This window comes from Macrobrachium nipponense, chromosome 3, assembly GCF_015104395.2.
Source record: "Macrobrachium nipponense isolate FS-2020 chromosome 3, ASM1510439v2, whole genome shotgun sequence".
Classification (NCBI taxonomy): domain Eukaryota; kingdom Metazoa; phylum Arthropoda; class Malacostraca; order Decapoda; family Palaemonidae; genus Macrobrachium; species Macrobrachium nipponense.
The window spans coordinates 119141608-119169524 of NC_087202.1; the positions used below are offsets into that span (position 1 = coordinate 119141608).

At 41.2% G+C, this 27917-nt stretch overlaps 1 protein-coding gene across 5 annotated transcripts in view; it reads right to left on the reverse strand.

The window, feature by feature from the left end:
* The window catches only part of LOC135222004 (fatty-acid amide hydrolase 2-like), a 351694-nt gene that overhangs the window by 218857 nt on the left and 104920 nt on the right, over positions 1-27917 (reverse strand). Inside the window, exons 2-4 of one of the 5 annotated variants that reach the window (XM_064260115.1) lie at positions 27356-27477; positions 5967-6018; positions 4199-4314 (exon numbers count right to left, since the gene is read on the reverse strand). In XM_064260115.1, coding sequence (XP_064116185.1) covers positions 4199-4298 — 100 coding nt within the window. In that variant the 5' untranslated portion in view covers positions 4299-4314; positions 5967-6018; positions 27356-27477. The remainder of the gene's footprint in view (positions 1-4198; positions 4315-5966; positions 6019-27355; positions 27478-27917) is intronic. The other 4 variants (XM_064260117.1, XM_064260118.1, XM_064260114.1 and 1 more) reach the window with 4 other exon arrangements.

Sequence of the window (27917 nt, forward strand, 5' to 3'; positions counted from 1 at the left end):
TCTCTGCAAGACTGAAACGGAGAAATTTCCTGGAAGACTGATGGACTGGGATCTGAAAGTATGCGTCTTTCAAGTCGACTGTCAACATAAAGTCCTTGATCCTGACTGCTTGTAGAACCGTCTTTGGAGTCTCCATTTTGAATATGGTTTTTCTTATAAACAGATTCAAAGTTGACAGGTCTATTACTGTCCTCCAGTCCTCACTGGCTTTGGGTACAAGGAAAATCCTGCTGTAAAACCCCTTTGACGGAATGGATACTTGTTCCACAGCCCCTTTTTCCATCATCTTCTTCACTTCCTCTTGCAGAATATAAGCCTTCTGAGGTTCTTGAGCATAAGCGAGGTGAGGCAATGGCTGTTCTGTCAGGGGTGGGGATACTTTGAACGGAACCAAATACCCGACTCTGAGAACCTCCACCACCCACTGCTCTGCTCCCAGTTCCTGCCACACCTTCCAGTGATTTGCCAGGCAACACCCCACTGGTGTGGCTGAGTGATGAGAGGCGCCTATCCTATCGTCTTGAGCCCCTTCCTCTTCCCCTAATCCGTCTTCCTCTGTTATTTCTATTGGGAAAGGGCCGATGAGTTCATTTCTTTGGGGAAGAGGGTCTTCTATATTAGGGATGTTATGCCTCACTGGCTTCTTCAGAGGTATTTGCTGTTGCCTTACCTCCATAGGATTAGCCTGACGGCTAGATGTTTTCCTGACACCCTGCTGTACCAATCTATTGTTAGTGTCCATCCTTTTCCTATCTATAGCCTCTCCTAGTATGGCCTCTGGCAACAGCAATTGTGACTAAGATATTCCCATTCCTCATTGCTAGCAGGGAATTCAAATCAACAGTGCGACTTAGTCTAGCCAAAGCTGCATCCCTCCTCATTAACAAGATATTTGCCTAAACATTGGGACTTAAAATTTGTCAAGTAAGCAATTGGTTTGGCACCTGATTGTAGTAATCTAATGAACACTGATTCATCCACTGCCTTCCTCGTCACTTCTGAGGATGCAATCTTTGCAACTGCTGTCGACCAAAGATCTAACCAAGAAGCAGTCTGAAAGACTGAAGAAGCTGTTGCTTCTAATGTAGCAGCCTCTTGGCAAGTCATCGAAGGGCATTCTATTTTCACTTGATCTAAGGTTAATCCAGGCCTTAATCTTACCACATTTGGGTTAATTTGTCTAGACAGTAAAGGAACCGTCGGTGTCGTATAATATTTTCTATGTTTCATCATTGGAGGAGGGATAAACTTAAACAATCTATTTGATCTTAAGGAATTATCCCTTCCTGCAATCCGTGCGTTTACGTGTTGTAAAACGGACTCCGCATGATTTGAACAAGGGAATTCATACGACACCTTGGTATCCTTTTTCACACCAAACGACATGTCAATTCCCGGAGGAAGCATACTGGCAGGTGTTTCCGTTCTCTCCGAAAGGTTATTGAATTGACGAATCAAATCAATCACCTCAGTATACGAAGCCAGAAACTCTTGGTTCTCTCCTTCCTCCGGTTCTAGCGTATTATGCTCAGCCACAGGAGACGCATCTCACTCCTATCCCCTGACAAACGTCCGGGTGCTTTGTGGCCGTCTACCCCTGCGGCTGCGGATTCTTTTACCTCCGCTGACCGCAGACGGCTTGATCCCGAACAGTCAGCAGGAGAACGAGACCGCCTCACTCCTTCTCTGCTCGCAGATCTAGAGCGAGAATCTCGCCTATATCTCCAAGATGAAGGCTCTCTCAAAACCAAGCTCACTTCCTCTGAATGACAATTAATATCGTCTCCAACAACCGTCTGAGAATTCGGCCTTGATCCTTCATTTAGGCGGACAACGCCTTCCACCAATGTATCAGACGAGGTTGCCAACTCGCTATATTTCGACCTTTTAATAGGAGCCTTATCATCTTTTCTCCGTATTTTAAACTGTCTTACAGGCAAAACCACTATCTGTGCTCTATCCTTTCCTGCACTTTTCGCCCCAACGCCGATTTCGCCAACGACACTGTAGATTTTCTTTTGACTCTTTATAGTCTCTACTGGCAACTCCGCGTCGGCCGTTATCCCATCGGCCGTCGACTCACTCGCTCGTTCGGACTCTTGTAAACGGCTTCGCCCACTAGCTTTGAGTTTACCAGCAATTGACTTCTTACCTTTCTTGCTGACTGGGATGTGACCGTCCTGGGCCGAAGATGAAGAAGAATTCACAAGTCTCCTCTTGGCCCAAGAAACAGTCGCGAAATCCAGTATCCTCCAACGCTTGACTAGTACACACCGTGACGTCACCGAACTTAGCGATGACGCCAAGCTAGAGGAAGAAGACGAAGAAGAAGAATCACGCCTTTTCTTTGTTTTTTTATTAATTTTCTTCTCTAGATCCTGTAATTTCTTCATTACAGTGTGTACTACCGAGTCAGAAAGCGTATTTGAGTCCAGAGGGAGCGAAGAAGACTAAGAAGCCGTAGGCTGTGACATCATCACGTCTGCCATGTCGGTGTGTGACGTCGGTTGTGACGTCACCAATCTTGTAGGGAGAGCCTGGGCTGCTGCTGCTGGCATCCCTGCGTTTGGAGCAAAACTACCCCCAACGTTCTGCATCGCCGTAACCAATGAAGTTGTTGGTGTAGCCGCAACATTATTTCCCATAAAGTGCAAGCCCGGGGGATGAGGAATATTCAGTGCTGCTGGATTCTGCTGGAACCATGACGCCATATAATGCGACAGCAAACCTTCCAAGGTTGGTACGCCTGAAAGGCCTAGTGCCGCCCACGTACCTTCCATCCTGTTCGAGTTGGGAGCCGGTACCTGGAACAAAGATAGCAATGCTCCCCCCTCCCTGCTGGGAACAAAGGAGCGTATTATGCACCAAATTACCCAAAACCCCTCCTGGCGTTCTGAAAACGAACCACTAGGAGAAACCGAAGGGGTATGGGACAAATCAAAGGCAGGTGGCGAAACATATGGAGCAGTCTGGTGTATTGCTGATACAGAAGAAGCCGGCAACGCTTGGTCATCTAAAGATGGCGTTGACTCCTTTCTTTTGTACTGGTCTTTCTCATAAAACTTCCTCCACTGTTCCACCGACCAACCACGAAAAACAGAACAAGGATTAGTAATTGTACATAAATTTTCCCTGCACCTACTACACGTTGGATGAGGATCAGTTGACACCGAAGTTAGGAATCTTCAACACTGAAAGCCACTGACTCGAGGGCATTTCCTTTGTCTCGTCTTCGAAACGGAAGAAGATCCTGACGGCGATGCAAAACAATCCATCTCACCACTTTCACACTCTTACAGTTCACAAACACACTGAGCACACTCAATAAAGAGAATTAATAAGAAAAATGAAATTGAAAAGGATAAAAACGGGCAAACTAAAACCGGCTTTAAACAAATAGACAGAGAAAACGTCCTATCTTAAAGACGGTAGAAAGGTAACTGGCGGGTAGGTCACACGATGCCGAGGGCATTCTGGGTATACATGCCCTGTGACCTGGTATAGATGCCAATAGTCCCTGGATCGCACAAGTTTAATTTTAATTCTACCGGTTTCCAGCTTGGCACTAGTAAATCCTAATGTTAAGACCGAAGGTTTGTTTCATATATGTACAAGTTGGATTTTTATGGCATATCTATACTGCTAGTTTAGTTTTGTTAAGTAACAAAAAGTGTACAGTAATTCAAGAAAATGACAAACGCTATTGTTATCGTTAATGTTTTTTTAAAATAAGCTTTCAAATCAGTCTGAGAGAGAGAGAGAGAGAGAGAGAGAGAGAGAGGAGAGAAGAGTAGAGAGTAAGCGAGAGGGGAGAAGAGAGAGAGACGAGAGAGAGAGAGAGAGAGAGAGGAGAGAGAGAGAGAGAGAGAGAAATTTCAGCATATTGTCAGCACTTGTAGATGTGCAAGACATGTGCACATAGGCTACCCTATGACATGATTTACTGGGTCACATTACCTACAGAAAGAGTTCAGAAAACTTAGTAATTCATGGAGGCTTGAAACTTAACTTTTATGAACAAAATAAGGGCCAACTTTACTCTAATCACAAATAATGTTTTGGTTTGAGTACAATAACTTGAAATTTAGTAACATAATTACGTAAAAAGGTCCTCTTCAATTTCTCAACAGTAAAAAAAAATATTCAGATGCAAGCCAGGTGCAACAAGCCACAACGTTTTATTTGAAGCATGGCTAACCTGTAATTGGGGTCTCCACAATTTCAAAGGAACTTGTTCTGGAATGCTGCAGGTGGGAACGAAGGCTTCCCACCCGCGTCTCCAATCTACTAATGGGCATTTTTGTCAGCCTCACCCTGTTGGCAGTACATACATATATTTGGAGACTGATCACCTATGCTTCTAAAAATCACTTTGTAACATGAAGATGTAAAAATTTAACAAATCACAATAAATAACATAGTACTATTTTCTAGACTAAATTTGACTCCACTAAAAGAAAATGCTACAATATTAAATAACTACAAATTTCTCACATTTCATAAACACAAATCTATTACCTTTCTTATGCTATATGTAATCAGGTATGGAAAAAAGTTTGGATAGGACTAAGTCGCTTTACTTATCATATAGAAGTCCTCCAACTCTGACCAAAATTCATTTCTACACCTTTCATGTAGAAAGTAGGGTAACAGTTACCATAACCACCTGGGTACCACGAGCAATATAAGATGATTTTGTATGTCTGCTGTACTTATTCCTGTCAAATTCATTGTATCTTTATCTAGATCTTATCTCCACCATAATAAATGGTTAGTAGGTTTGTAACATGTGGCTTGTCAATTCTCTACACGACAGTTTCATACTTTCATCATTACCTCTTATCTGAACAAACAAGACAGGCATGCTTATAGAATACTTACAAATCATACCAGACAGTACAATACCAGTCAGAAGATAATATTTTGTTTTGTGACTGAAAACCAGTAGTAATTATCCTCTGTATACAATGATAAAAAGGGTTACATTGCTCACTTGATTACCCTGATCACTTTATCACACAAGCAAAACTATATACAGTATGAAGTATGAACAGAATTCAAGAGAATGAAACATCTCTATCAGAGAAACAGCAAAATGTACAGAAGCGCAGGCCTAAAGGCATAGGCAGTTCTCACCACTTAGGATGAACAAATACTGACAATTATCATTGCCAGGAGCTACAGGATCCACCTTCTCATAAACAGAGGTGATGGCCAATCTCTTTTCAGAGATGCTCTGGCATCCCGACAATTCCTCAACAACAAATATATGGGTTATCTATAAGTATGTACTATGGTAACTTTTAATGTAAAAACATACTGTACCAAATGTGGTATAACTGCAATACCCAGATCTAGAATAAAGTGTCAACAAATGATTGCAATTTACATTCCATGCTGGACAGTCTTAGCATGTAATATCAGGTAATAGTACGTACCTATCACCCATAATCTGACAAACAGTCTTACAGGAACTAATAAAAAGAGAACAGTAACATGAATTCAGGTTAACTATTTTTCATCAGCCTCTGCTCTATCAAAACTTCCCATTAATGGAAAATGTTTTCTATAAAGAGTCAATGAATGCCAAGTATTATTTACACATGATCAGTGTGATCTTATTAACATGAAAACTCATGGCAAACTTTTCTATATTTCCTGCAAAGTATGTGCATAGCATACATGACCAACTCCATCAATGATGAAATTTTTACACAAAGCAAATGTTAATTTCAACATGTACACAAGCAACTAATTCTAATTACAGGGAAATATTTAACATATGAAATTAAATTCATATGTATAATTCTGCATATAAGTAATCAATATAGTACATCATACATAAAATATATAAACACTTTACTGCATCATGGAGTATGCTCTTTTACCTAAACCAACACAAATGAACCAACTTTACAGAAACTATAAAAGTAACCACAGTACCTTGAACTAGTAAACTTACTGACCTTTGAATCTTGGATTTAGAGCAGTCTGTAGCAGATGACGTATGCCAGAGGCCTGTAAATGGGCCAAATTCAATAAATTAGGCATGATTAGAGATTTATTGTTTTTGAGTTTTAAGCAACTGACGAAGCTGGGAAAACCTCTAAGCACAAATCACTATTCTTAGATAATCCATGTATCAAAGCTTTCACTGTAGTGGATAAGGATGTTCCACTTTCACTCTAACTTTTCTAGAGTGAGTAGTCTGTTGCCATACAGCACCAGTTCAACACATTCAAGAAAGTGCCACTGAGACTTTGGTGTTGTTGATATCTCACTTTTGATGAACTTCCCAACAGATACTTGCTAACCAAAATGTTCCTTTTTTTTTCCTCATCCCTCTACTTTATGATCTGGATGATAAGTTTGATAAAGAACTAAGAATACTATAATGGTTTGAGTTTATAAAAACCATATACATCTCAAGCTGCAAATATGTAAATAAAAAAAAATCCAAACATAATAGTACTTGGAATCTCCCCTAGCCCTTATATAATGGATCATCTTACTTCCAACTTTGAAAAAAAATTTCTCTCAAGAAGCCATTCAATGGCTAAGCTAAAGCTGCTTTGCTTAAGATATCTATTTTCAGCTTTTCCTGGTCAAGTTACATCACAAGCCATTTCCATTCCATACAGGCATCCTTATGGGAGTGAGACCATACAAATGTCAGGCGTGTTTTTGTAAACAGACGAAATGTGTGTGAGGTTAGAAAAATTATTAATTATTTTTGAAAAATTGGCAATACATACTTTGTCAGCTAAATTATCAAAAAGTGTCCTCTATAAAAAAAAAGTAGAGAACTCAGCTATTTACAAGTATCAAAAATAACCCAAGTACAATGAAACCTTTCTTTCAAAAGATAATCTCATGTAACATGGGAAAGGTGAATGATGCAACTTCTGTTAAACATTACACACTTCCAAGGTAAAAAGTGTAGTTCTTATATGATGCAAAGTTAACTGCCACATAAATATCAATCTTATCTAAACCTTCACAGTATATTTTCTTGTTTAAGGATGTACGGTATTGTTTCATAAACACAAGTGTTGAATAGCTTATTAAGCAAGAGCAAAAGTAATTAGATGAGCAAGAATTTTCAGAACAGTCTTTCCTCGGATCATCTGCTATAGAGAAAAAAATTACATTTTTACGATAAAATAAGATTTTATGTATACTTACCAAGTAGTTACATAGCTATAGTTTCTAAAACCAACGGCAGCTAAAATTTTTGACATTCGCGGTAGTGCTAGTTTGTTTTGGTCAGGTGATAACCCCCCGCCCACTATCGGGGGAGTGAGGAACCAACACAATACGAATATCAGTTGTTTATGCCCTATTATCCATGTGAAGGGAGGAGGGTGGGCTTTCATCATGTAACTACCTGGTAAGTTTACATGAAATCTTATTTTACCAAAAAATGTCATTTTATGTATGCAACTTACCAAGTAGTTACATAGCTGAATCCCACATTGTAGGAGATGGGATCCATGTATATGCGCGTCTTTTAAAATTTAATAATATAAAATATATACTTAGTGCTAGCATCCATGCAAATGCTTGTTGGTTCCTTACCTGTTAACCCTCTTACGCCGGAGCGGTAAATAAAAAATTGTCTCCCGTGTGCCGGAGGGGTTTCGGAGTGAGCGCGGAAGCGGAAAAAATATTTTTTTCAAAAAATCACTGCGCGCTTAGTTTTCAAGATTAAGAGTTAATTTTTGGCTCCTTTTTTTGTCATTGCCTGAAGTTTAGTATGCAATCATCAGAAATGAAAAAAATTATCATTATCATATATAAATAATGCGATATATGATAGCGCAAAAACGAAATTTCATATATAATTGTATTCAAATCGCGCTATGCGCAAAACGGTTAAAAGGTAACAAGTTACTTTTTTTTAGTTGTAATGTACAGTAAATTGCGATCATTTTGGTATATAACACATTGTAAAACGATAAAATCAACAGAGAAAATATTATCACAAAATAATGCATGAATTCATAACGCGCGGACATAAACAAATATTTTTTTCAAAAATTCACCATACATCTATATATTGTCCTAGAGACTTCCAATTTCTTTCAAAATGAAGACAAATGATTGAATATTACTATACTGTAAGAGTATTAGCTTACAATTGCAGTTTTCGACCATATCTGAAGAGTTAAAGTTGACCGAATGCCGAATTTTTTTTTATATATTTTTTATATGCAATTATTTCGGAAATAAGAAAAGCTACAACCTTCAAATATTTTTAGTTTTATTCTACATGAGATTGCATACATTTTCATATATAAAACTCTATGAAATGCCTAATATGAAACGGAGCAAATATTCTGAGGATGGGACGTACGTAGTTCGGAGATTTGTGGCGGAGAATCCGCGCGCGGAGGGAAGGAAAGATTTTTTTTTAAATTCACCATAAATCTAAAGATTTTGCTAGAGACTTCCAATTTGTTTCAAGATGAAGATAAATGACTGAATATTACTAGACTGTAAGAGTTTTAGCTTACAATTGCGTTTTTCGACCATTTCGGTAGAGTCAAAGTTGACCGAACGTGGTTTTTTTTCTATTTATCGTGATTTATATGCAAATATTTCAAAAATGAGAAAAGCTACAACCTTCAATTATTTTTTTTGTATTCTACATGAAATTGCGCACATTTTCATATATAAAACTTTATGTAACGGCTAATTTAAAATGGTGCAAACATTACCACAATCGCACGTATGATTTTTTCGGAAGAGTTACCGCGCGGACGTAAAGAAAATGTTATTTTTTTAATAAATTCACCATAAATCGAAATATTGTGCTAGAGACTTTCAATTTGTTGCAAATTGAAGGTAAATGCTTTAATATTACTAGAATATAAGCATTTTAGCTTATAATTGCATTTTTCGACCATTTCGGTAGAGTCAAAGTTGACCGAAGGTTGAAATTTTGGCAATTATCGTTATTTATATGAAAATATCTCAAAACTGATAAAAGCTACAACCATGGGTTGTTTTTAGATGTATTGTGCATGAAATTGCACACATTTCCATATATAAAACTTTATATAACAGCTAATTTTAAAATGGTGCAAACATTACCACAATCGCATGTATGATTTTTTTCGGAAGAGCCCCCTACCGCCCACGCGGACGTAAGGAAAAAGTTTTTTCATAAATTCACCATAAATCGAAATATTGTGCTAGAGGCTTCCAATTAGTTGCAAAATTAAGGAACATGATTGAATATTACTAGAATATAAGCGTTTTAGCTTACAATTGCGTTTTTCGACCATTTTGGTAGAGTCAAAGTTGACCGAGGGTTGAAATTTTGGCAATTACCGTTATTTATATGAAAATATCTCAAAACTGATAAAAGCTACAATCATGAGTATTTTATTGTTGTATTCTACATAAAAATGCACACATTTTCATATATAATACTTTATGTAACGGCTAATTTACAATGGTACAAAAATTATGTCAAAGTGACGAAATAATTTCCAAGATGTGTCACAGATTACTTTTAGTTGCGGCAAGAAAGAAATTCGCGCTTGCGCGCCTGAAGTAAACGATTGTAAACAAAACACCACCTCGATCCGTGAACTCCCAGCATCCCCCAAGGCGCCTGATTCAAAAGTTTTAGGCTGGTAGGCTTATAAGTATTTTTCCGCAAGTTTTAAAAAAAAACTTTTGTAAGTCGATGTAAAATACGTCCAGTCGGCACACGGGAGACAAAAAATGTCGACGTAGAATACGTCCAGTCAGCGTAAGAGGGTTAAGAGAGCTGAACAGTTGATTACTATCTCTGGAAGTCGCTCTTCATTACTCATAGGGACATGGCAGTAAAGCCATGGCTCATCCTCTAAAAAGTGGGACCCATGCATCTTAGATATGTCCGTGGCTAGCATGGTCAACCAAAGGATGCCCTTACCCAGGGCGCAGTACCAAATAACATCATGTTACCAGAGCAAAAACATATCAGATTCACCATAACCATAATATTCATACCCAACTATACACTTAACTGAAGGGTACTCCTAGTACGTCCATAGTAATCTCCAGGCTCCCCTAAAAACTCAACCTTATTCAAGGCGAATAGATAGGCTAGGAAGGTATGACTTCCTACACACCCTTACCCAATGCTGTGCCAGCAGCTAAATACAGACCCAGGGTATTGCAATTTTCACAGATTGTTTCAATATCACGCAAGTAATGCGAGGCAAACACTGATTTACATTTCCAATACATTGCTTGTATAATCAAGTCCAAAGAGAGATTGTGTTTAAATGAGGGAGGTTGCCACTGCTCTCACCTCGTGAGCTTTCACTTTAAGTTTATTAAGATCAGTCTCTTTCACTTGTGAACGAGCATCTACAAATACACTACGTAAGAAGAACGCCAGGGCGTTTTTAGACATCGGGGGCGCAGGCTTCCTTACCAAACACCATAAACAATTGGATGGGCCCCTAATTTTCTCTGTCCTTTGTAAATAACATTTCAGAGCTCTGACCAGGCAGAGTAACCTCTCTTCTTCTTCCGGTCTTACTAAGTCCGTGAGGTTTTTGATACTGAACGAATTAGGCCACGGTTTGGATGGAATCTCGTTTTTTGCTAAATACCCCAAGGTTAATGTGCAAACCGCATTACCCTGTGCGAATCCTATTCTCTTGTCCATGGCATTTATTTCACTTACCCTTTTAGCTGTAGAGAGGGCTACTAGGAATAGGGTCTTTCTGGGTTCGACCTGTGTCTGCCGGTGAAAAATCCCTGTAGCTCATTTTTCAAGTATAAATAAACTCTAGATATACCAGAGAAAAAGCTAGCATGTTATGTTGAAGTTACTACCCTAAGCGTGAGCACCCCAAAGGGCGTCGGTATAAGTATAGGGGCGTTGTGGAAACCCCTCTGCCACTTGGAAGATTCCCTTCAAAACCCCCTTCCGCAGTAGGAGCCGTTACAACGAACCCCACCGCCAACTCCTCTCACTACTACTACTAATACCCACGTGCTCTTCACATTCCTGTACTAGAGATTGTGTGTGCATCACGTGTTTTCGCTGCTCCAGGATTTCTTCAACTACAACTTATGATGGCTTCGCAAGGTTCTTCTACTTCAAAGTTGAGTACTCCAATTTGTGTTTTCATAACTTGTATAGTCGGAATGTTTTATATTCTGATTGCCTTGGCCCCTCAAAAATGTGTGGTGGGTGCCGCCGGCTGAGCCGCCATTTTCAGAGCATCAATACAGCGCAAGTGAATTTCACACACTAATCTACCGAAACTATAAATATGCTATAAGTTTAAGTTGTTCTCATGGTATTATACTAAGAATATGGAAGGAGTGCCTATTCCGACCGTGAATTCGTTGGGCTATAAAGAGTAGTTATTTAACGTACACTTTAACAATTTCCTCCCACGGCTCATGGGCGGATGGGCGTCACTCCTCATGTGAATTACAGTGATACTTTTAGATTAAGGATAGCCTAGACTGTTTAGTAAAACCTTTATAGCCAGGACTTCTCAAACAACTTCAGGTCCTCTTTTTATTAGAGAGAAAGGAGGTACAATCACCTTAAAAGGTATCAGGCAACAAATACTTTACTTCATTAAACAAGCCAATCCGGATTCTGTTCCACATGTCCATGACATCCGGGCAGTTGCCACCTCTATTAACTGCTTTCAAAATATGAACTTTGAGGACCTGAAGAAATTGGAGGCCCTTAAATTTCCAACAGTAGCGGCAGGAAGCATAGTCTTCCCCGAAGAACGGGGTTGACAACTCCCTTAAATTTCCCTTCTGTCAATTCTTTCCCTAACACTCTCTCCTACCTACCCGACTCGCTCTACTCCCCGCCATCCTCTTCTCAGGGCCGGGCTAGACCTGTCTATCCCGCCACCGGAGCTTGTAAATAGTGTTAATACTTACTTGGTAGCTCCCACAGTGGCCTTACCAGATGTTCTATGCATAACTAAAATTATAATTGGATTCAGATGCCTATGGTATAATTTCATACTGTTGTACTAGTTTTAAGTAGGTTAAGCTTAATTTATTAGTCCTTCAGTAATACTGCTTAGAAAACTTTAGTAATAAATATTTTGCATTTAAACTTTACTCTGGGTTTTATTAACCCCTTTTATTCAAAGGTATCTGTTTAGCTTGGATGGAATTCTCTGTTGTTTTCACCGGCAGACACAGGTCGAACCCAGAAAAGGGATTTTGACGTAGGAAAAATCTATTTCAGGGGGAGGATCTGTGTCACCCGGTGAACCCAACCCTTTCCTTTTTCCTTTTGGCCTTCCCCACCCTGGTCAATCCAAGCTTGAAAGACTATTCCACGAATGAGAAGAGCGCGTGGGTATTAGTAGTAGCGAGAGGAGTTGGCGGTGGATCTTCTAAGTGGCAGAGGTCCTGTGAATTGTGGTTTCCACAACGCCCCTATACTTATATCGACGCCCTTCGGGGTGTCGCGCTGAGGGTAGTAACTTCAGCATAACATGCTAGCTTTTTCTTTGGTATATCTAGAGTTTATTCATACTTGAAAAATTTTTTCCTTCGTCAAAATCCCCTTTCTTGTCAAATCTCTCAATAATGCTCTTTGCAACGGCTCACACGGAGTTTCCGACAGCCACATGAGTATACATCTAGGTTTCAAGATAATAACTTCAAACCTTTGGGTTTTTCTATATTAAAGGATTTAGTGAGATTTGGAAGATCTCTATTCGTCGATACTTCCAATCCTCTGTGCTTGAAAACAGACCGCAGCATTGCCTTCTAACCTTTGATAGTCGCAGTAGACAGATTCCTATCTGTTCTCAGATATAATAGATAATCTGCTATTTCTGTTATTGTTGTTTTAGAAGAACGAAACATTATGTTCTTTACACCAAGCTCTAAACACAGTCCACTTTGCCTGGTAGACTTTACTTGAGGATTCCCTTCTGCACTGAGCGATAGCTCTCGCCGCTTGTCTTGAAAACCCCTTCGCTCGTAAGAGTTGTCAGACAGTCTGTAAATGGTTAGGGACAGTGTGGATAGTCTTTGATGGAACCTTCTGAAGTGGTGTTGTCTGAGTAGATATGTTCTGAGTAAATAACCTTGGCCAATCCACCAGTAGGTCTAAATGATCTGGGAACCATTCCAGCACTGGCCAGAATGGAGCAACGAGAGTCATCGACATGATGTGATGTGTTCCGAATTTGTTGGCAACTTCTCTCACCATCCTAGGATGTTCAACCAGTCCAAAAGCATTGCATCTGTCGCCCATGCTTTCGCGTCTGGGGCTGGTGAACAGTAAAGGGGGAGACAATGGTTTCTTGCTGTGGCAAACAGATGTATCACAGGTTTCCCCATAGTTTCCACAATTCGAGGCATACTACTAGGTTCATCATCCATTCCGTGTGCAGTACTTGCCTCCTGCGGCTCAGTTCATCCGGGAGTACGTACTTTGAATTTTCCCTGAACGAACCTTGTTATTAGTGTGGTACGATTCCAATTCGCCCATGACAGCAGGCTCCTTCCCGTCTCGCAAAGAGAAAAAGAGTGTGTCCGCAAACTTCAGCAATCCTCAGTGGATGGCGGTCAGTTCCTTCCGATTTATATGCCACTGTTTTTGTTGTGCATCCCAAAGGCTTGATACTCCCTTTTCCCCCAGAATCGCTCCCCAACCTTGATCTGATGCGTCTGAAAAGAACACTAGGTTGGGGTTCAGTGGGAGGAGAGATCTCCCTTCTGCAACTCCGTCTCTTAACTTCCACCATTGCAGGTCCTCCTTTATTTCTTGTGTGATTCGGAACATAAAAGAGTCCGGAAACTTCTTTCTGTTCCAGTTCGCCCTGAGGAAGAACTGTAGGTTCCTCATATGCAGTCTCCCTAGTGTCACAAACTGTTCTATTGAGGATAGTGTGCCCAAAAGACTCATCCATTCCTTTGCAGAGCAATACTGGAGAACTAGAAATTTCTCTACCTTCTGTAGGCACGACTCTATTCTTTGTGGGGATTGAAGAGCCCGAAAACTTACCGAGTTGATCCCCATCACAAAATAGACCAGTTCCTGACTGGGGTGTAACTGACTTTCGTCTGTTTATTAAGAGTCCTAATTCTTGAGCTAAAGTCAGGGTTTTCTGAAGGTCCTCCGTACACCTCTCCTTTGTTTGTGACCAGAGAAGCCAATCGTCCAAGTAAAGGGATATCCTTATCCCGACTAGATGTAACCACTTCCCAATGGGAGCTAGCACTCGGGTAAACACTTGTGGTGCCGTCAAAAACCCGAAACACACCGCTCTGAACTGGTATATTTTGTTCCTGAAGACAAAACACAGAAACCTCTTTGAGTTTTGGTGTACGTATTGGTATATGAAAATATGCATCCTCCATATCAATGGAGATCATCCAATCCCCTTGATGGATTGATGAAAGAACAGACTGATTCGTCTCCATCTTGAACTTTGTCTTCTGCACATATTGGTTCAGAGCGCTTACATCCAATACGGGTCTCCATCCCCCCAAACTTGGGGACAACTAACAGACTATTGTAAAAACCTGGAGTTAGCGGATCTTCTACTAACTCTCTTGCTTTCTTTTGCAAGAGGGACAAAACCTCTTCCGAAAGGGCGATGAATTTCTTTGAATTTTCTGAGTAAGCTGTCAAAGCTATCGGATTGTCTGATAACGGTGGCTTTCTCTTGAAGGGAATATCGTATCCTTCTCTTAAAACCTTTACGATTACACCCCTCTTGCTTCCCATTCTTCCCAAAATTGATGGAGTCTCACTCCTACTGGTGCACAAAGGACTGATACATTACTTCTTGGTCGAGGGGTTGGTTGTGGATTTTTTAATAGATCTAAGGGTGAAACGTGCTCTACCCCTTGATCTTGAGAAATATTTACCTAATCCCCTGCCCCAAAAGGGTTGTCCTCAGCTGGCCGGCGAGGGACGTACACTAGGAATATTTTCTCTAGTACATTTACTGGATTGCGAGATTAGATCCTGTGTTGCTTTCTTCTGCAATTCAGAGGCAGCTAGTACTACTGTCTCCTCTAGAAATAGGAGCTTCTTATCCAGTAAGGCAGACTTTTGAGTACAACATACTCCCTTAGATGTGAAATAACACCACAGTTCTCTCTTCTTTACGATGCCTAACATGAAGAGAGAGGCATACCGCAGGTCCGTCTCTAATCCCCTTATCTAAACAGGAGATCACTCCCGATATGTCTGCAAAGGCTTCCTCATTCAACACGGAATAACTCGAGTTTATGTCCAAAGGCTCCTATGTCCAGTCCAGGAAACTAAAAACTTCAAATACCCTAAAGATATTCTTAATTAGGTGATCTAATTCTGACGCCGTAAACATGATCTTGGCCAAGTTGAAAGCCTATCTTCTTACCGAGTCAATAAGCGCGGAGAAGTCTCCCTGGGCGGAGGCAGACACCCAAAGAGAGAGCTTCTCTGGTTTCGTAACATAAATGTCTCCTCGTTGAAAGACGAGAAGGAGGGAAGCTGAAGTTAACTTGCCTTGATTCCTCTTATCCTCAAGCCAAAGGTTAATTTCCTTTAACGCTTTTCGAGCCAAAAAGGACAGTACTAGTTTGGGTAATTTCCTGGAGTCTTCCTGGTTCTCTCATGTAAGAAGACACTGGTGATGTGGGAGTCACTGGCGAGAACGAATCCAAAAAATTTTCAACGAAGTAAAAAAGCAAGGCTTTGTATGCAGTGAGAGAAGACTCTTTATCCTCCTCTTCTCCTTTCTCTTCTTCTTCGGCTGAAGAAATAGGTGATAAGTTCTCTATAGGTTGGACAGGGGGCACCGCAGATTGAATAAAGCCCAAAATGCTGTCTAACTTGTTCTGGATGGCTGACAAAGAAGGATTGGGGGCAGCGATCACCTGAGATCCTGTTGGTAAGCCCGAAGCTGAAATTTATGACATAGTCTGTCTGAGCACTTCATACTGGTCCATCTGTGCATTTGGTTGCAAGTATACCTGTGGATGCTTGTTTGCCAATGGACACTCGGGCACTAATGGGCGCTCGGGCGCTAGTGGGCTCTTGGGTTGTTAGTGGACGCTTGGGCACTAGCAGACGCTCGGGAGCTAGTGGACGTTTGGGCGCTTATGGACGCTCGGCCACAACTGTATTCCTGGGCGCCAATGGACGCTCAGGAGCCAAAGGTTGCTCTAGTGTCGCTGCGAAAGTTCCAGGTGCCAATGGCTGCTCTGGGATGCGGGCAAACTGTGGCGCCAATGGGCACTCAGGAGTCGGTGGGTTCTCATACTCTGAACGCTGAACCTGTATTCCAGGAGTCTCTGAATTACAGGAGAGACTGGTGGGAGCCTTACCTGTCCTTCAGCATTAGAGGTGTGGACAGGTGCTGATGACATCTCCGGAAGTTTACTCTTCCCCGTACTCTTCACCTCTGAAAGTCTGCCAGAGGAAGACTTTCTTGACAACTTAGACTTAAATGATGCAATCCTCTCACTACGACGTCCCTCTCCTGCCGTATCCTGAGAGAATATCTATGGAGAGTCCCAAAAACTACACGGAGGCTGTTCTTTTTGGAAAGGGCTAGCCTTTTCACAGGGGACTGGAGAGAGAGACAACTTACAAATCCTCTTTTTCAATGGACGGGACTCGTCATGGAATCACCACTGGTGCCTGGGAGAGGACTCCCCAGAGCTGGAAGCACTAGACGAAAGAAGTACTCCTTTAGAGATACCTTTCCAATGGCACTCTGTTGCAATCTGGGATTTGTCAACGGAATCGCCTGAGAGGGCGACTGTCCGTGGGCAGACCCCACTGAACTCCCTTGGGCTACCAGTATGCCTCCTCCCAGGTTCTGGGGAGTCTGACAGGGACTTTTGCCTAGGAGAATCTGTGGGCTGAACAGCCACCTCCTCCACAACACTTGCATGTGCACTCACTTTACCACTTACCTTGTCCATTAGGGTTTTCACGGACGCTCCTAATTTCTCCATTGCTTGGATTATGATCGAAAATTTCTGATCTACTCTTGCCACTAAATTGGCCACAGCATCGGGTACGGGTGTGAGAGCCAAAATTAGGACTGGGAATGATAGGTGGTGGGGAAGGTTGTCCCCTGCAACCTGTGAAAACTGAATGCGGATCATTACAAGCTTTAGCAATCCTAGTATTGCAGCCTTACTGCAATACCTAATCCCAGATATACTAGTGTCTGACATTATGTAGACTAATTCAAAACTAGTTAATTTTGGTTCAAAAATGATATTGTTATGATACAATAAAGTTTGTTCATACTTACCTGGCAGATATATATATATAGCTGTATTTTCTGAAGTCCGACAGAATTTTAAAAACTTCCGACACACGCAGTGGTCGGCCAGGTGGTTAGTACCCATTCCCGCCGCTGGGAGGCGGGTATCAGGAACCATTCCCATTTTCTATTCATAATTTTTATTTCCACTGTCCCCTGAGGGGAGGTGGGTGGGTACTTGATTATATATATCTGCCAGGTAAGTATGAACAAACTTTATTGTATCATAACAATATCATTTTGTTCATGAAACTTACCTGTCAGATATATATATAGCTGAATCCCACCTTTGGAGGTGGGAAGGGACAGAATAGAAGGATTTTGGGAAACAAATGCATGCAGATGATTTACATCTTGGTTCCACCTGTTAGCATAGCTGGCTTCGTGGTTACTGCCACGTAAGTCTGCTTGTGCTACTAGAGTTGCCAGCGAGGTAGAGACCTATATAGCTGGTGCACTCCAGATGATCTGTCAACAGGGGCGAGACCACGACGTGACTAGACCATATTGACCATACCATGAGGGCTAAGAAGTAAAATAATATATATATATATATCACCACCTGACCAACCTAGCCAAAGTTAAGGTGTTTTAACTAAGGCTTAAGAGTTAAGAAGTCGCCGTTGTCGGCGACTCAACAACTAAATTAAGAGCTCTTCCTAACCATTTTCTACAGGATAGGATGAGTGGTACTTCTTGCCCCCAAGATTGTGTCTGCAGACACGTATGGCCCTAGCGAGCAGCAGATCTCATATGCCATCTTCACATCTCGCAGGGAGTGTGAAGTGAACACAGAGTTGCTTCGCTAAAACATGGTACTCAGGATGTTGCTGAGTGCCATGCTCTGTTGAAATGCTTCCGAGGCCGCGCCCTCACCTTGTGAGCATTCAGATAAAAAAAAAAAATTTCAAATCTTTGTGCAAACACAATGAAGGAGCATTTTTGAAAGAACTCCTTAACACTAAAGCCAGGGTGTTCTTCGATATGGGCAAGTCTGGTCTTTTTCGGAACACTGCAGATTGCCCGAATGACTTCGACTTTCTTGAGTTTTATGTAGATAAAACTTGAGAGACCCGACAGGGCACAGGACTCTCTCTGGCTCCTGCCCACTAACTTGTGCCATCCTTGCTTCCAAGCTCCTGGCCCAAGGACAAAACGGGTTTCCATTCTTAGGCCACAACGGAAGGCTTAGAGAGCACACCACCTTGTGTTTTCTAAAGCCAAAACTTGTGACGATGGCTTAAAATTTCACTAGCCCTCTTAGTCGTCTCTAGGGTGGTTAGAAGAAGGCCTTCCTGATCACATGCAAGAAGTTAACAGGTAGGAGAGGTTCGAATGCTTTGACATCAAGAACTTCAGACTACGTCTAAGTTCCATATTGAAAGCTTCGATCTGGACATGCACAGTCAGTCCGTCTGTACTAAAGTCAGGTGACCGACCAGTTGACCAGTCAGACGAATCAAGGGACAGCAAGGCTGTACCCTGAAGACCATAAGGCACTATTCTTCGCTGAAGGATGAGTGTCTGGACTGCCTGGGCGATTCAATCTAAGCAAACCTTGGGGGTGGTATCAACGCAACCCAACGTCGTCAGCGAATCAACTCCTGACTCGAGCTTCTGGTGCCAGGAGAAAGGAGCGAGGAGCAAAAAGGCGATTCAGTCCCGAAGGAAGAATGCCTGACAGTCCAACCTGGTCTCATGTTACACGATCATCGGGGGGGTATAAACGCAACCGACTTCGTCAACAAGAAACTCAGGGCTACTATATGTCGCCTGATCTCGCACGAGTGTCTGACTCCGAGAAAACAGGCGAGACAAAAAGTAGATGGTGAGCGAGTTTCGAGATTCCACAGAACTCAAAGATCGTGAAGGGCTTTGTTGTTTGACAGACGCAAATCTCTGAGCCCAAAGGCCGTCAACAACATATTTGCATATTCTTTAATAGTTGTGACTGCCAGCTTATCCCATTCTTCAGACGGAAATGGAAGACGGTAATCTTATTCCTGTCAACATCTCGATAGTCTGAACGTAGTCAGACTCAGAGCGGAGAGGTTATAGGTACCTTTCGAGTTAGAGTAGACCGACTCTCTCGGAAAAGGTCCTTGGAAAGTGAACTAGGAAGTATGTGACCTCTGTGAATCCAGGATCCTGAAGGCCAACATGGGGCGATCAGCGTCATTGTCGCTCCCTGTGACGTCATAAATCCTCTTATTACATTTCCTAAGCGATTGAAAAAGGGAAAAGAGACTAAACATCCATCCCCGTTCAATATCATAGGATGGCGTTTAATGGTACCGGTCCCGGATCGAGAATAAGAAGCCTCTTCGTCCTCAACATATCGAAGAGAAGAATGAAAGGGCGTCCCTAAAGTCTACACAACTTTCAACTTACTTCTAAAGAAAGATTCCACTCGGAAGTGAATAGTTGCTGCCGTCGATCGAGACGATTCGTACGGACTTTTGCAATCCTGTAACGAACCTGTAGAGGATCGTTACATTCTACGCCTGTTGTTATAATAGGCTCTTTCTCGTAAACTCGAACAAGGACCGAGAGAAGATACTTCTTAAGATATGAGAGAGCTGTGGAATATCAGAGTTGATCTGGACCACTGGTTCTCAAAAACTCGTTTCGAGGACTGGAGGGACTACCGAATCGCTTTTACTTCTTTCAGATTAAGATCCAGGACATCTGAAACCCTATCCAGATGTCCGGCACCTTCTTTCTATCACCTCAGGTGATCGACGCACTGAGAGATGTTCAGAATCATTCCTAGGTCTAGAATAATACTTCAGTTTCCCGTTAGGAAAAAACTGTGGTCTGAATTGCAGTCTATTCGGGGAAACAAACTTCTTCAGGAAGGAAATGGTCCCCAGCAAGCTCATCCATTCCCTCCCCGAGTATGCTTACTTCCCTAATAAGGCTGCGCTTTGCCTAAGCAGGAGAGCAAATAAAAGTGCAATGTTGCGGTAGACTCGTAGTTCCATACCGTGCGGTAACGAGCACCGAAAGGATTAAGAGATAACTTTGTTGAACATAGTAAGGCAAAACGAATGCAACGTTTATTCATTCACGTAAGAAATCCCCTCAATCTTAGGCTAAAGTCCGTGATTGTAGGACAGATATACAGTTAGTCAGTCAATCCCGCAGGAGAGACGTAACCGTCAGCACAGAGATACGGTTAGTCAGTCAATCCCGCAAGAGAGAGACGTAAACTACCGCGCATGACAGCGCACGATCTGTTACTGGCTCGGTTGGACTGGAGGACAGACACAGCGTGACAGCAGCAGCCAGCAGCTTACGAACGTCGTCTCTTAACTTTATGTCTGGGTTGCCAGCTACCCTATTCTACGAAGAAATAGGTCCGTTATTTTGAGCAGAAAGACTCTCAAGCTGGTATATTTAAGCGAAACAGAAAACGCTAAATATATAGATGCGTTTGTGTCGTCAGAACACTACCATACAACGGTAAAAGATAAATCGGAAACTCCTGGAAGGCTGCAGGGAGTAACTATTAAATGTCCTTAAAATAGACAATAGACCTCTCGGTTGCCATCCGAAGAGGTAACTACAGCAAGCGTATATGACTTGAACCAACCAGAAGTAAAATAACGCAAGGCAAAATATGAAATTATATCACAATAAAGTTTGTTCATACTTTACCTGGCAGACATAATATATAGCTGAATTCGGAAATACAGCTACATACATATCTGACAGGCAAGTTTCATGAACAAAACTTAAGAGAATCGAAGCAGTCAGCTCAAGCTTCTTATGTTATTGGACATAAGCGTTCATTGACGTAGTCTACAAGTCTATTTCTTGTACGAGTCTGCGAATGACGAATGAGAGCTCTTCCGAATCTTGTCAATAAGAGCTTATTCGCTTACGCAATATCAAGTTAATGAGATGTTTGTCAATGAGAACTAACCCATTTACGGGACAAAGAGATATTTTGTCAATGAGGGGATACCCACTTACTTGACAAAACGAAAGTATATTGTCAATGGGGGAAAGTCACTGAATTGACAAAACGTAATCCAGGAAGTCGAGCATTTAATTTTTCCGATTCCCGTCTCAAACGAGGAAGGGGCAAGAATCCTGTTAAGAGACTGGGCTTACGGCAGGTAGAATGACGATGTTCAATTCGGCAGCGTAGTCCCGACTAGAAACTAACAAAATCTATCATCTGAAAAACCCTTTCAGATGGGCTAAAAAGCTTGCAAAATTATCCTGGGAAGAGGAAGAAATTCTCCAACCAGCTTCCTCTCCCGTATCACAACTAATGCCTGCTAAAGCTTAAAATTTATTGACAGTATGGCAAAGGAAGTCCTGTCTTGCGCTTTCCTGAAGAGCGTCCTTTTGACGAGTGCCTTTGCAAGAATCCTACTGAACGTTGCCGAGAGTCCTGACGTGCAGGACATCGAGCCTTACATAACCCGTAACTGCATTATCGCAAAGTCTTGACTGCGGTAGTGGCAACTTAAATTTATTGGCCGAATGGCAAAGGTTGCGGTAGAGCAAACGAGATCTTCCCTTGAGCTTTCCTTAACTCCATCCACCTATGCGAAAAGCAATATTAATTGACAGAGACCTCTTGAATTCACGAAACCCGATGTCTTGCTGGGTTTCGAAGAAGAAGTTGTCTGTTCACTTTAAGCTTCCTCCGAAGCACTGCCTACTTCACATTCTTTGCAGGTGAGGTAGAAGGTATCACCGAAGGTAGAGGTAAAAATTCTTTAGGCCCAAATCTGAAACAACAAAGAGCTTGAAGAGTTCAACAGAAACGTTCAGCCAGGCGACACACCTGGCGTGCGCTGGTGCACGCTCGGCGTCCACTGGCGCGCGCTCTGGTGCGTCCACTGGAGCGCGCTCGGCGTCCACTGGCGCGCGCGCTCGGCGTCCACTGGCGCGCACTTGGCGTGCGCCCGCGCGCGCCTGGAGTCCATCCGAGCGTCCCGGGCGTCCGCTCTCAAAAGCTTCCTGCTACTATGACTTCTTTTACGTATTTCTCGGTGGAAAGACGGACACGAGTTCAGGCGACGTTCGCCTTCTTACTTCTCACTGAAACGCATAACGAGAGAGAGAGAGAGAGATGAAGCGTCCTCTTCTATAAAGCTTCTATTTAGAGGGCGCGAGTCCTTCCGAAAGCTCCAACCCCTGCACGAGGAGGACGCTTTCGGAGGACAGAAGCAATCTTTCAGGATTCGTGCACGCGCACGGCACTTTGGCAGTCTGGGGATTTTTCATCAGAAACTGCCGAAGGCACGCCAGATCGGTGGGGGTTCCTTGTAACCCTCCTTAGGCTTTCGACATGCTCCCTCCCCGGGTCCTGGGAGTCAAGCAGAGGTCCCGGCCTAGAGGTGAAACGAGGCCGATCTGACGCACCCTCCACTACACAAGGGGTATCACTGCACTTCTGCACTTCACTTTTACTCTCTAAAGCAAGCACTTTCGATTCTAAGTTACGAATCGAAAGAGTATCAGAGAAAGGGCAATTCCTCTACAGACACTGCTTAGGGCCCGAAGGCAACACTGCAGGGTTAGGAGTAACAATTACAGAAGTAGCACTTCACAGCAATGAAGGAGAGCGAGCACCTCTCGTAGACATATTCATAGCCCGTAGGCCATACTACAGGGTTAGGCAAAATAAAGTCTACAGGAAGGTTAGCAGGTTCACTACCCTGACTTTTGTTACTGATTAATTGCGTACATACGAATCATACGTCTTCCTTACGGAATTAGACATGTTTACTGATTAATTGCGTACATACGAATCATACGTCTTCCTTACGGAATAGACAAAGTCTCACACTCCTTACATGACAAATCTCAACAAAGAAGCAAGACCCATACCCCTCGTACATACCAAGTGCGGATCTACCGAAGCTTTCGGTAGCCACACCCTATCTTTGCAGACAACCCCGTCTGAAACTAGCCTAACTAGATTCAGATATTTTATGCAAAAATGAATCAAATTCAAATCAATTTAAGATAGTGTATGCCTAGCCACAAATCCAAGTAAATAAATCAAAAGACAATTAGGATACTTAGCGGCAATGAAGTTTCCAAAATCCTAAGACGGAGGTACTGAAAACAGGTGTTTTCAGCACCGGCGACAGAAAAATTATGCATAGAAAATGGGAATGGTTCCTGATACCCGCCTCCCAGCGGCGGGAATGGGTACTAACCACCTGGCCGACCACTGCGTGTGTCGGAAGTTTTTAAAATTCTGTCAGACTTCAGAAAATACAGCTATATATATATCTGACAGGTAAGTTTCATGAACAAAATATTTAATACTATTTGAATTCCTAAATAGCTAATCACCAAAAACAAAAGCTACCAATATTTCAAGAGTACTTCACCAAATAACTCCAACAATGAGTGACGGTAAAGAATTCCAAAAATTCCGCTGACTACTGAAACTGTGTTAACAGTACCAGCTGGCAGAAACAATTTGATTTTTGTACGGTATTGATTCCTCACTCCCCTGATAGTGGGCGGGGGGCATCACCTGACCAAAACAAACTAGCGCTGCCGCGAATTGCTGCCAACGGTTTTAGAAACTATAGCTATGTAACTACATACTTGGTAAGTTGCATATATAAAAATCTTGATTCTTTCCTGCATATCACAGATGAATGCTAAAAAAACAGAATGGGAGAGAAGCACACAATTCAGAATTAAAATGCAGTCATTTCTTGCTATTTGGGAGCACTGGGTCCTCTCAAAATAGTCTAGTCCTTAATTATTCATCTTTCCCCTAAAACTTAGACCAAATTATGTAGCTACAGCAAATTCATGATAGTCTCTCAAATTTGATTTTAGTGTTGCATAATTGCATAATTCTTATGGTACAGTATATTTGATAATTTGGTAACACATTACATATGAATAATGGTAGCTTACCATAATTACAGAGGGAATATACATTTCATATTACAGACTACACAACCTTATTTCTTTCTGGTAACGTGGTAGTGACTCTGCAAACTATAGGAGAAGGGAAAATAAAAATGGTTATGTTCATTTAAAAGCATCTTACATCTTATTTTCCTTGTGATTTGTTTTTATGTGCAAAACAAACAAAAAACATGCATCACTATAGCTGTAAACCATAAGGATGGCTTGGAAAAGAAAATCATTTGACTAAACGCACAGCAACCTTTCAATGAGAAAGATGAGTATTATAGTACAATTTGGGAAATATACTGCCTTTCCCTTGTTCACACTGATTGTTGAAGTTGCTTAATTGCTGTACATTAAAGATTAAGAACAAATCAATTAATAAACTCATATTCTTCCTATGTTCCTTCTGGGAACTACAGTAATCCTTCAATTATCTGGATGAACAAAGCCATGGTCCAATCAGATAAGGTAGAAACAACTCTACAGGTATAAAATGGTAATTCTATACCCTTACTCCCCCTATTTTGCCATTTGCCAATATACAATAGTACCTCAGGATACGAAATTAATCCATTTTGAAGCGGCCTTCGTAACCTAATTTTTTTGTATCTTGAACCGCATTTTACATGTAAATTGCCTAATTTGTTCCAAGCCCTACAAAAACACCCCAGTAAATTTTATAATAAAGCTAAATTGACCAATAAACAATGAAATACAACAATTTGGACCATTCAATACCTAACAAATTACATATACTACTAATATGTACTTCATACCTGTAAATAAAGTGTATTAGTGTACATGGTATACAAGAAATACTGTACATACATGCATACGTATGTAGCAAAATGTGGAACCTTACCTTTTGAGTGAGGCGATCTCCGAAAGTGGCGACAGAGGAGGAGGACAAATGGCAGAAAACTTGAACACTTAACTTTACGAAACACATTAAAAAATGGCACAAAACGTTAACACTTAACTTTACAAAAAACAAAATTAAATTTCTTTTTTTTCTTTTTTTTTCTTTTTACATTTTTTTTTTACTTTTTTATATTTACGTTTTTTACAAAATTTCAATTTCTTCTCCACCGAATGGATGCCAGTCTGTTTACGAAATTTATCAAACCACCCACGAGAAGCCTTGAGGTCTGGGGTTGCTGTCGATGTCCCTTCTCCTCCAAAGTCTTCGGCCTGGGGAATCAAATCACCGAAAATAGCGCTGGCCTACTAACAGATTGCCGACTCGGTTATCGTATCGCCAGCGATTACTTTGTCCTCAATCCATACAAGCAGCCGCCTCTCCATCTCACCATGCACGTGGCTCCTCTTGTTGGACAAAATAGTCACGCCCCCCTTGGAAGGTGCAGCTGCTTTGATGGCTTCCTCCTGCTTAAGGATGGTGCCAATCGTTGACGGATTTTGGCCATATTCCTTAGCAATCACACTCAACCGCATGCCAGCTTCATACTTCTTGATAATCTCCATTTTTGTCTCCATAGAAAGCATCCTCTTCTTTCCGTGAACTTCAGCAACTTTCTCGGGGCCCATGACTATACTGTACGTAATTAAGTTATGTAGTATACTAATTAAGTTCTCACACAACACGATAAAGTACAAAGCGAAATCACTAACATGAATTTACGTTAACAAACGAAATCGTATATCTGAACGAACGAATTCCGCTTGCATACGATAACGCTGGTGCGACGCAGTGGCCGAAGAACGCCTTTATGTAGAGGATGATGGGAGAGATGCTGACCAATAGGAGAGCAGGATCTTATGGCGGTGACTAGCATCAGGAACCAATGGGAGAGTGGGAGGATGGTGGCGAGTCTACTCAGTTGGCGGCGCGCGAGTTTTAAAATTGTTCTCGGCGGTCCGGGCAAATCTCAGGACTTTACAGCAACAACCTTTCATAACCCGAATTATTTTCGTATGTAGAGGCAAAAAAAAATCTTCGTATTTGCTTTTGTAACTTGGATTTTTCGTAAGCTGGGACTTTCGTATGTCGAGGTTCCACTGTATTTAAGATCATATAGCTATGTAAACATTTCTGCTATGTATATATCAGAAAAGAAAATAGCTCATGCAATTGACACATGAAGCATTTTAAATAACAGCAAGATACAACTAGGCAAAATAATAGATGCACAGCAACCTTTAAAGCACTTTTTCATCAATACTTTTGTACTTTCATGGCATCCAAACATGAAACAGCTCTAACTCAACAAGCAACTACAGTCAACCCCCGGTATTTGTGGGGAATGTGAACCACAACACCTCCGCAAATAGCTAAAATCTGCAAATACTTAAAACCCTTCTAAAATCACCTATATAGTATGGCTATTTTGAAGTTCAAACAACAAAAATCCCCTATAAAAATGCTTATACCCCGAGTATTTTAATTGTACTATCACAAAAAATGCATTAAGTCACAAAATTATATGAAAAAACAGTAATTAATGAATATTTCTCTATGGAAAATAGTGCAAATAGGCGAATTTTCCACAAATACTGTGTATTTATGTACCATACAAAATTCAGCAAAATATGGTCTGCAAGCCCAAAACCACGAATAGAAAGAGGTCTACTGTATCCTCCTACAGAAATGAACAGCTCACAAAATATGTTACACTATTAAAGTTGACTACTCTAAAAGCAATGTACTTAATGTTTTCTAGTTTCCATTAGGTCTGACAACAACAACTACATTTACTGTATATAAATGTCCTTATAGTCTATGTAAAATGTATACTGTAGCCATTTTGTACAATTTACTGGGCACTTCTACAGCCATGTTAATCTTACCAAACCTTTCTACAACTGCTTTACATTTCCTAAGTCTAGTATTCAACAAACTGTAATGCAAATCAAAGTTACCTTCCATTAAATACACAATCACTCTTACCATCTCCTAGTCCTGCATATTATCAAGGAAAGAGACAACATATATATGAAAAAATAATTCATTGAAGTTCAAGCAGAACATGTGGGTGCACGCTATTAGTGACAGCGAAAGCCTTAAATTGTAAATTAAATATGCACTGATTTGCATGATGTACTTTGTACTCTAGAAATACTGTACATACTGTATAATGGTTTAACTGATCTTATTTTGCAAAGGAAACTCAAATCTGTACAATAACGATACAAATTCCACTTACCAGTATGTAGTATTAGTTAAAAAGTTATATGCTGGTAATGCACCAATGATAGCAGTACTTTAAAGGAGCTAAAGTTCAGTACTACTCTCTCTCACAAACATATGTCAACTGATGCATCATACCTGCAAGAAAATTTTACCTGATAAACGAACCATGCTGAACAAATTTAACTACAAGTTAATCATCTTGAATCACCATTATACCACAATCAGATTCACATTAGAGATACACTGGTCAAAATAAGATACTTTAGTAATAAACTAATTAAAGTACAGCTACTGTACAATCATAAATCACAGCTATCATGAAACCATACAAAAAAAAAAAAAAAAAAAAAAAAAAAAAAAAAAAAAAAACTCCAGATCAATCTCGCACAATCCTTGCACTGCAGCAACTTTAAGGCTTCCCAGAGTTATGCAACAATACCACTCATACAAAGAATGTACAGCCTACCTTCATGTTGCTTCCACAGCTTCATTTGAACAGAACAATAAATAATCTAAAGCTCTTTTCAATACAGTGCACTACTGGGAAAAAAAGGTCTTTTACACATATGAAATAA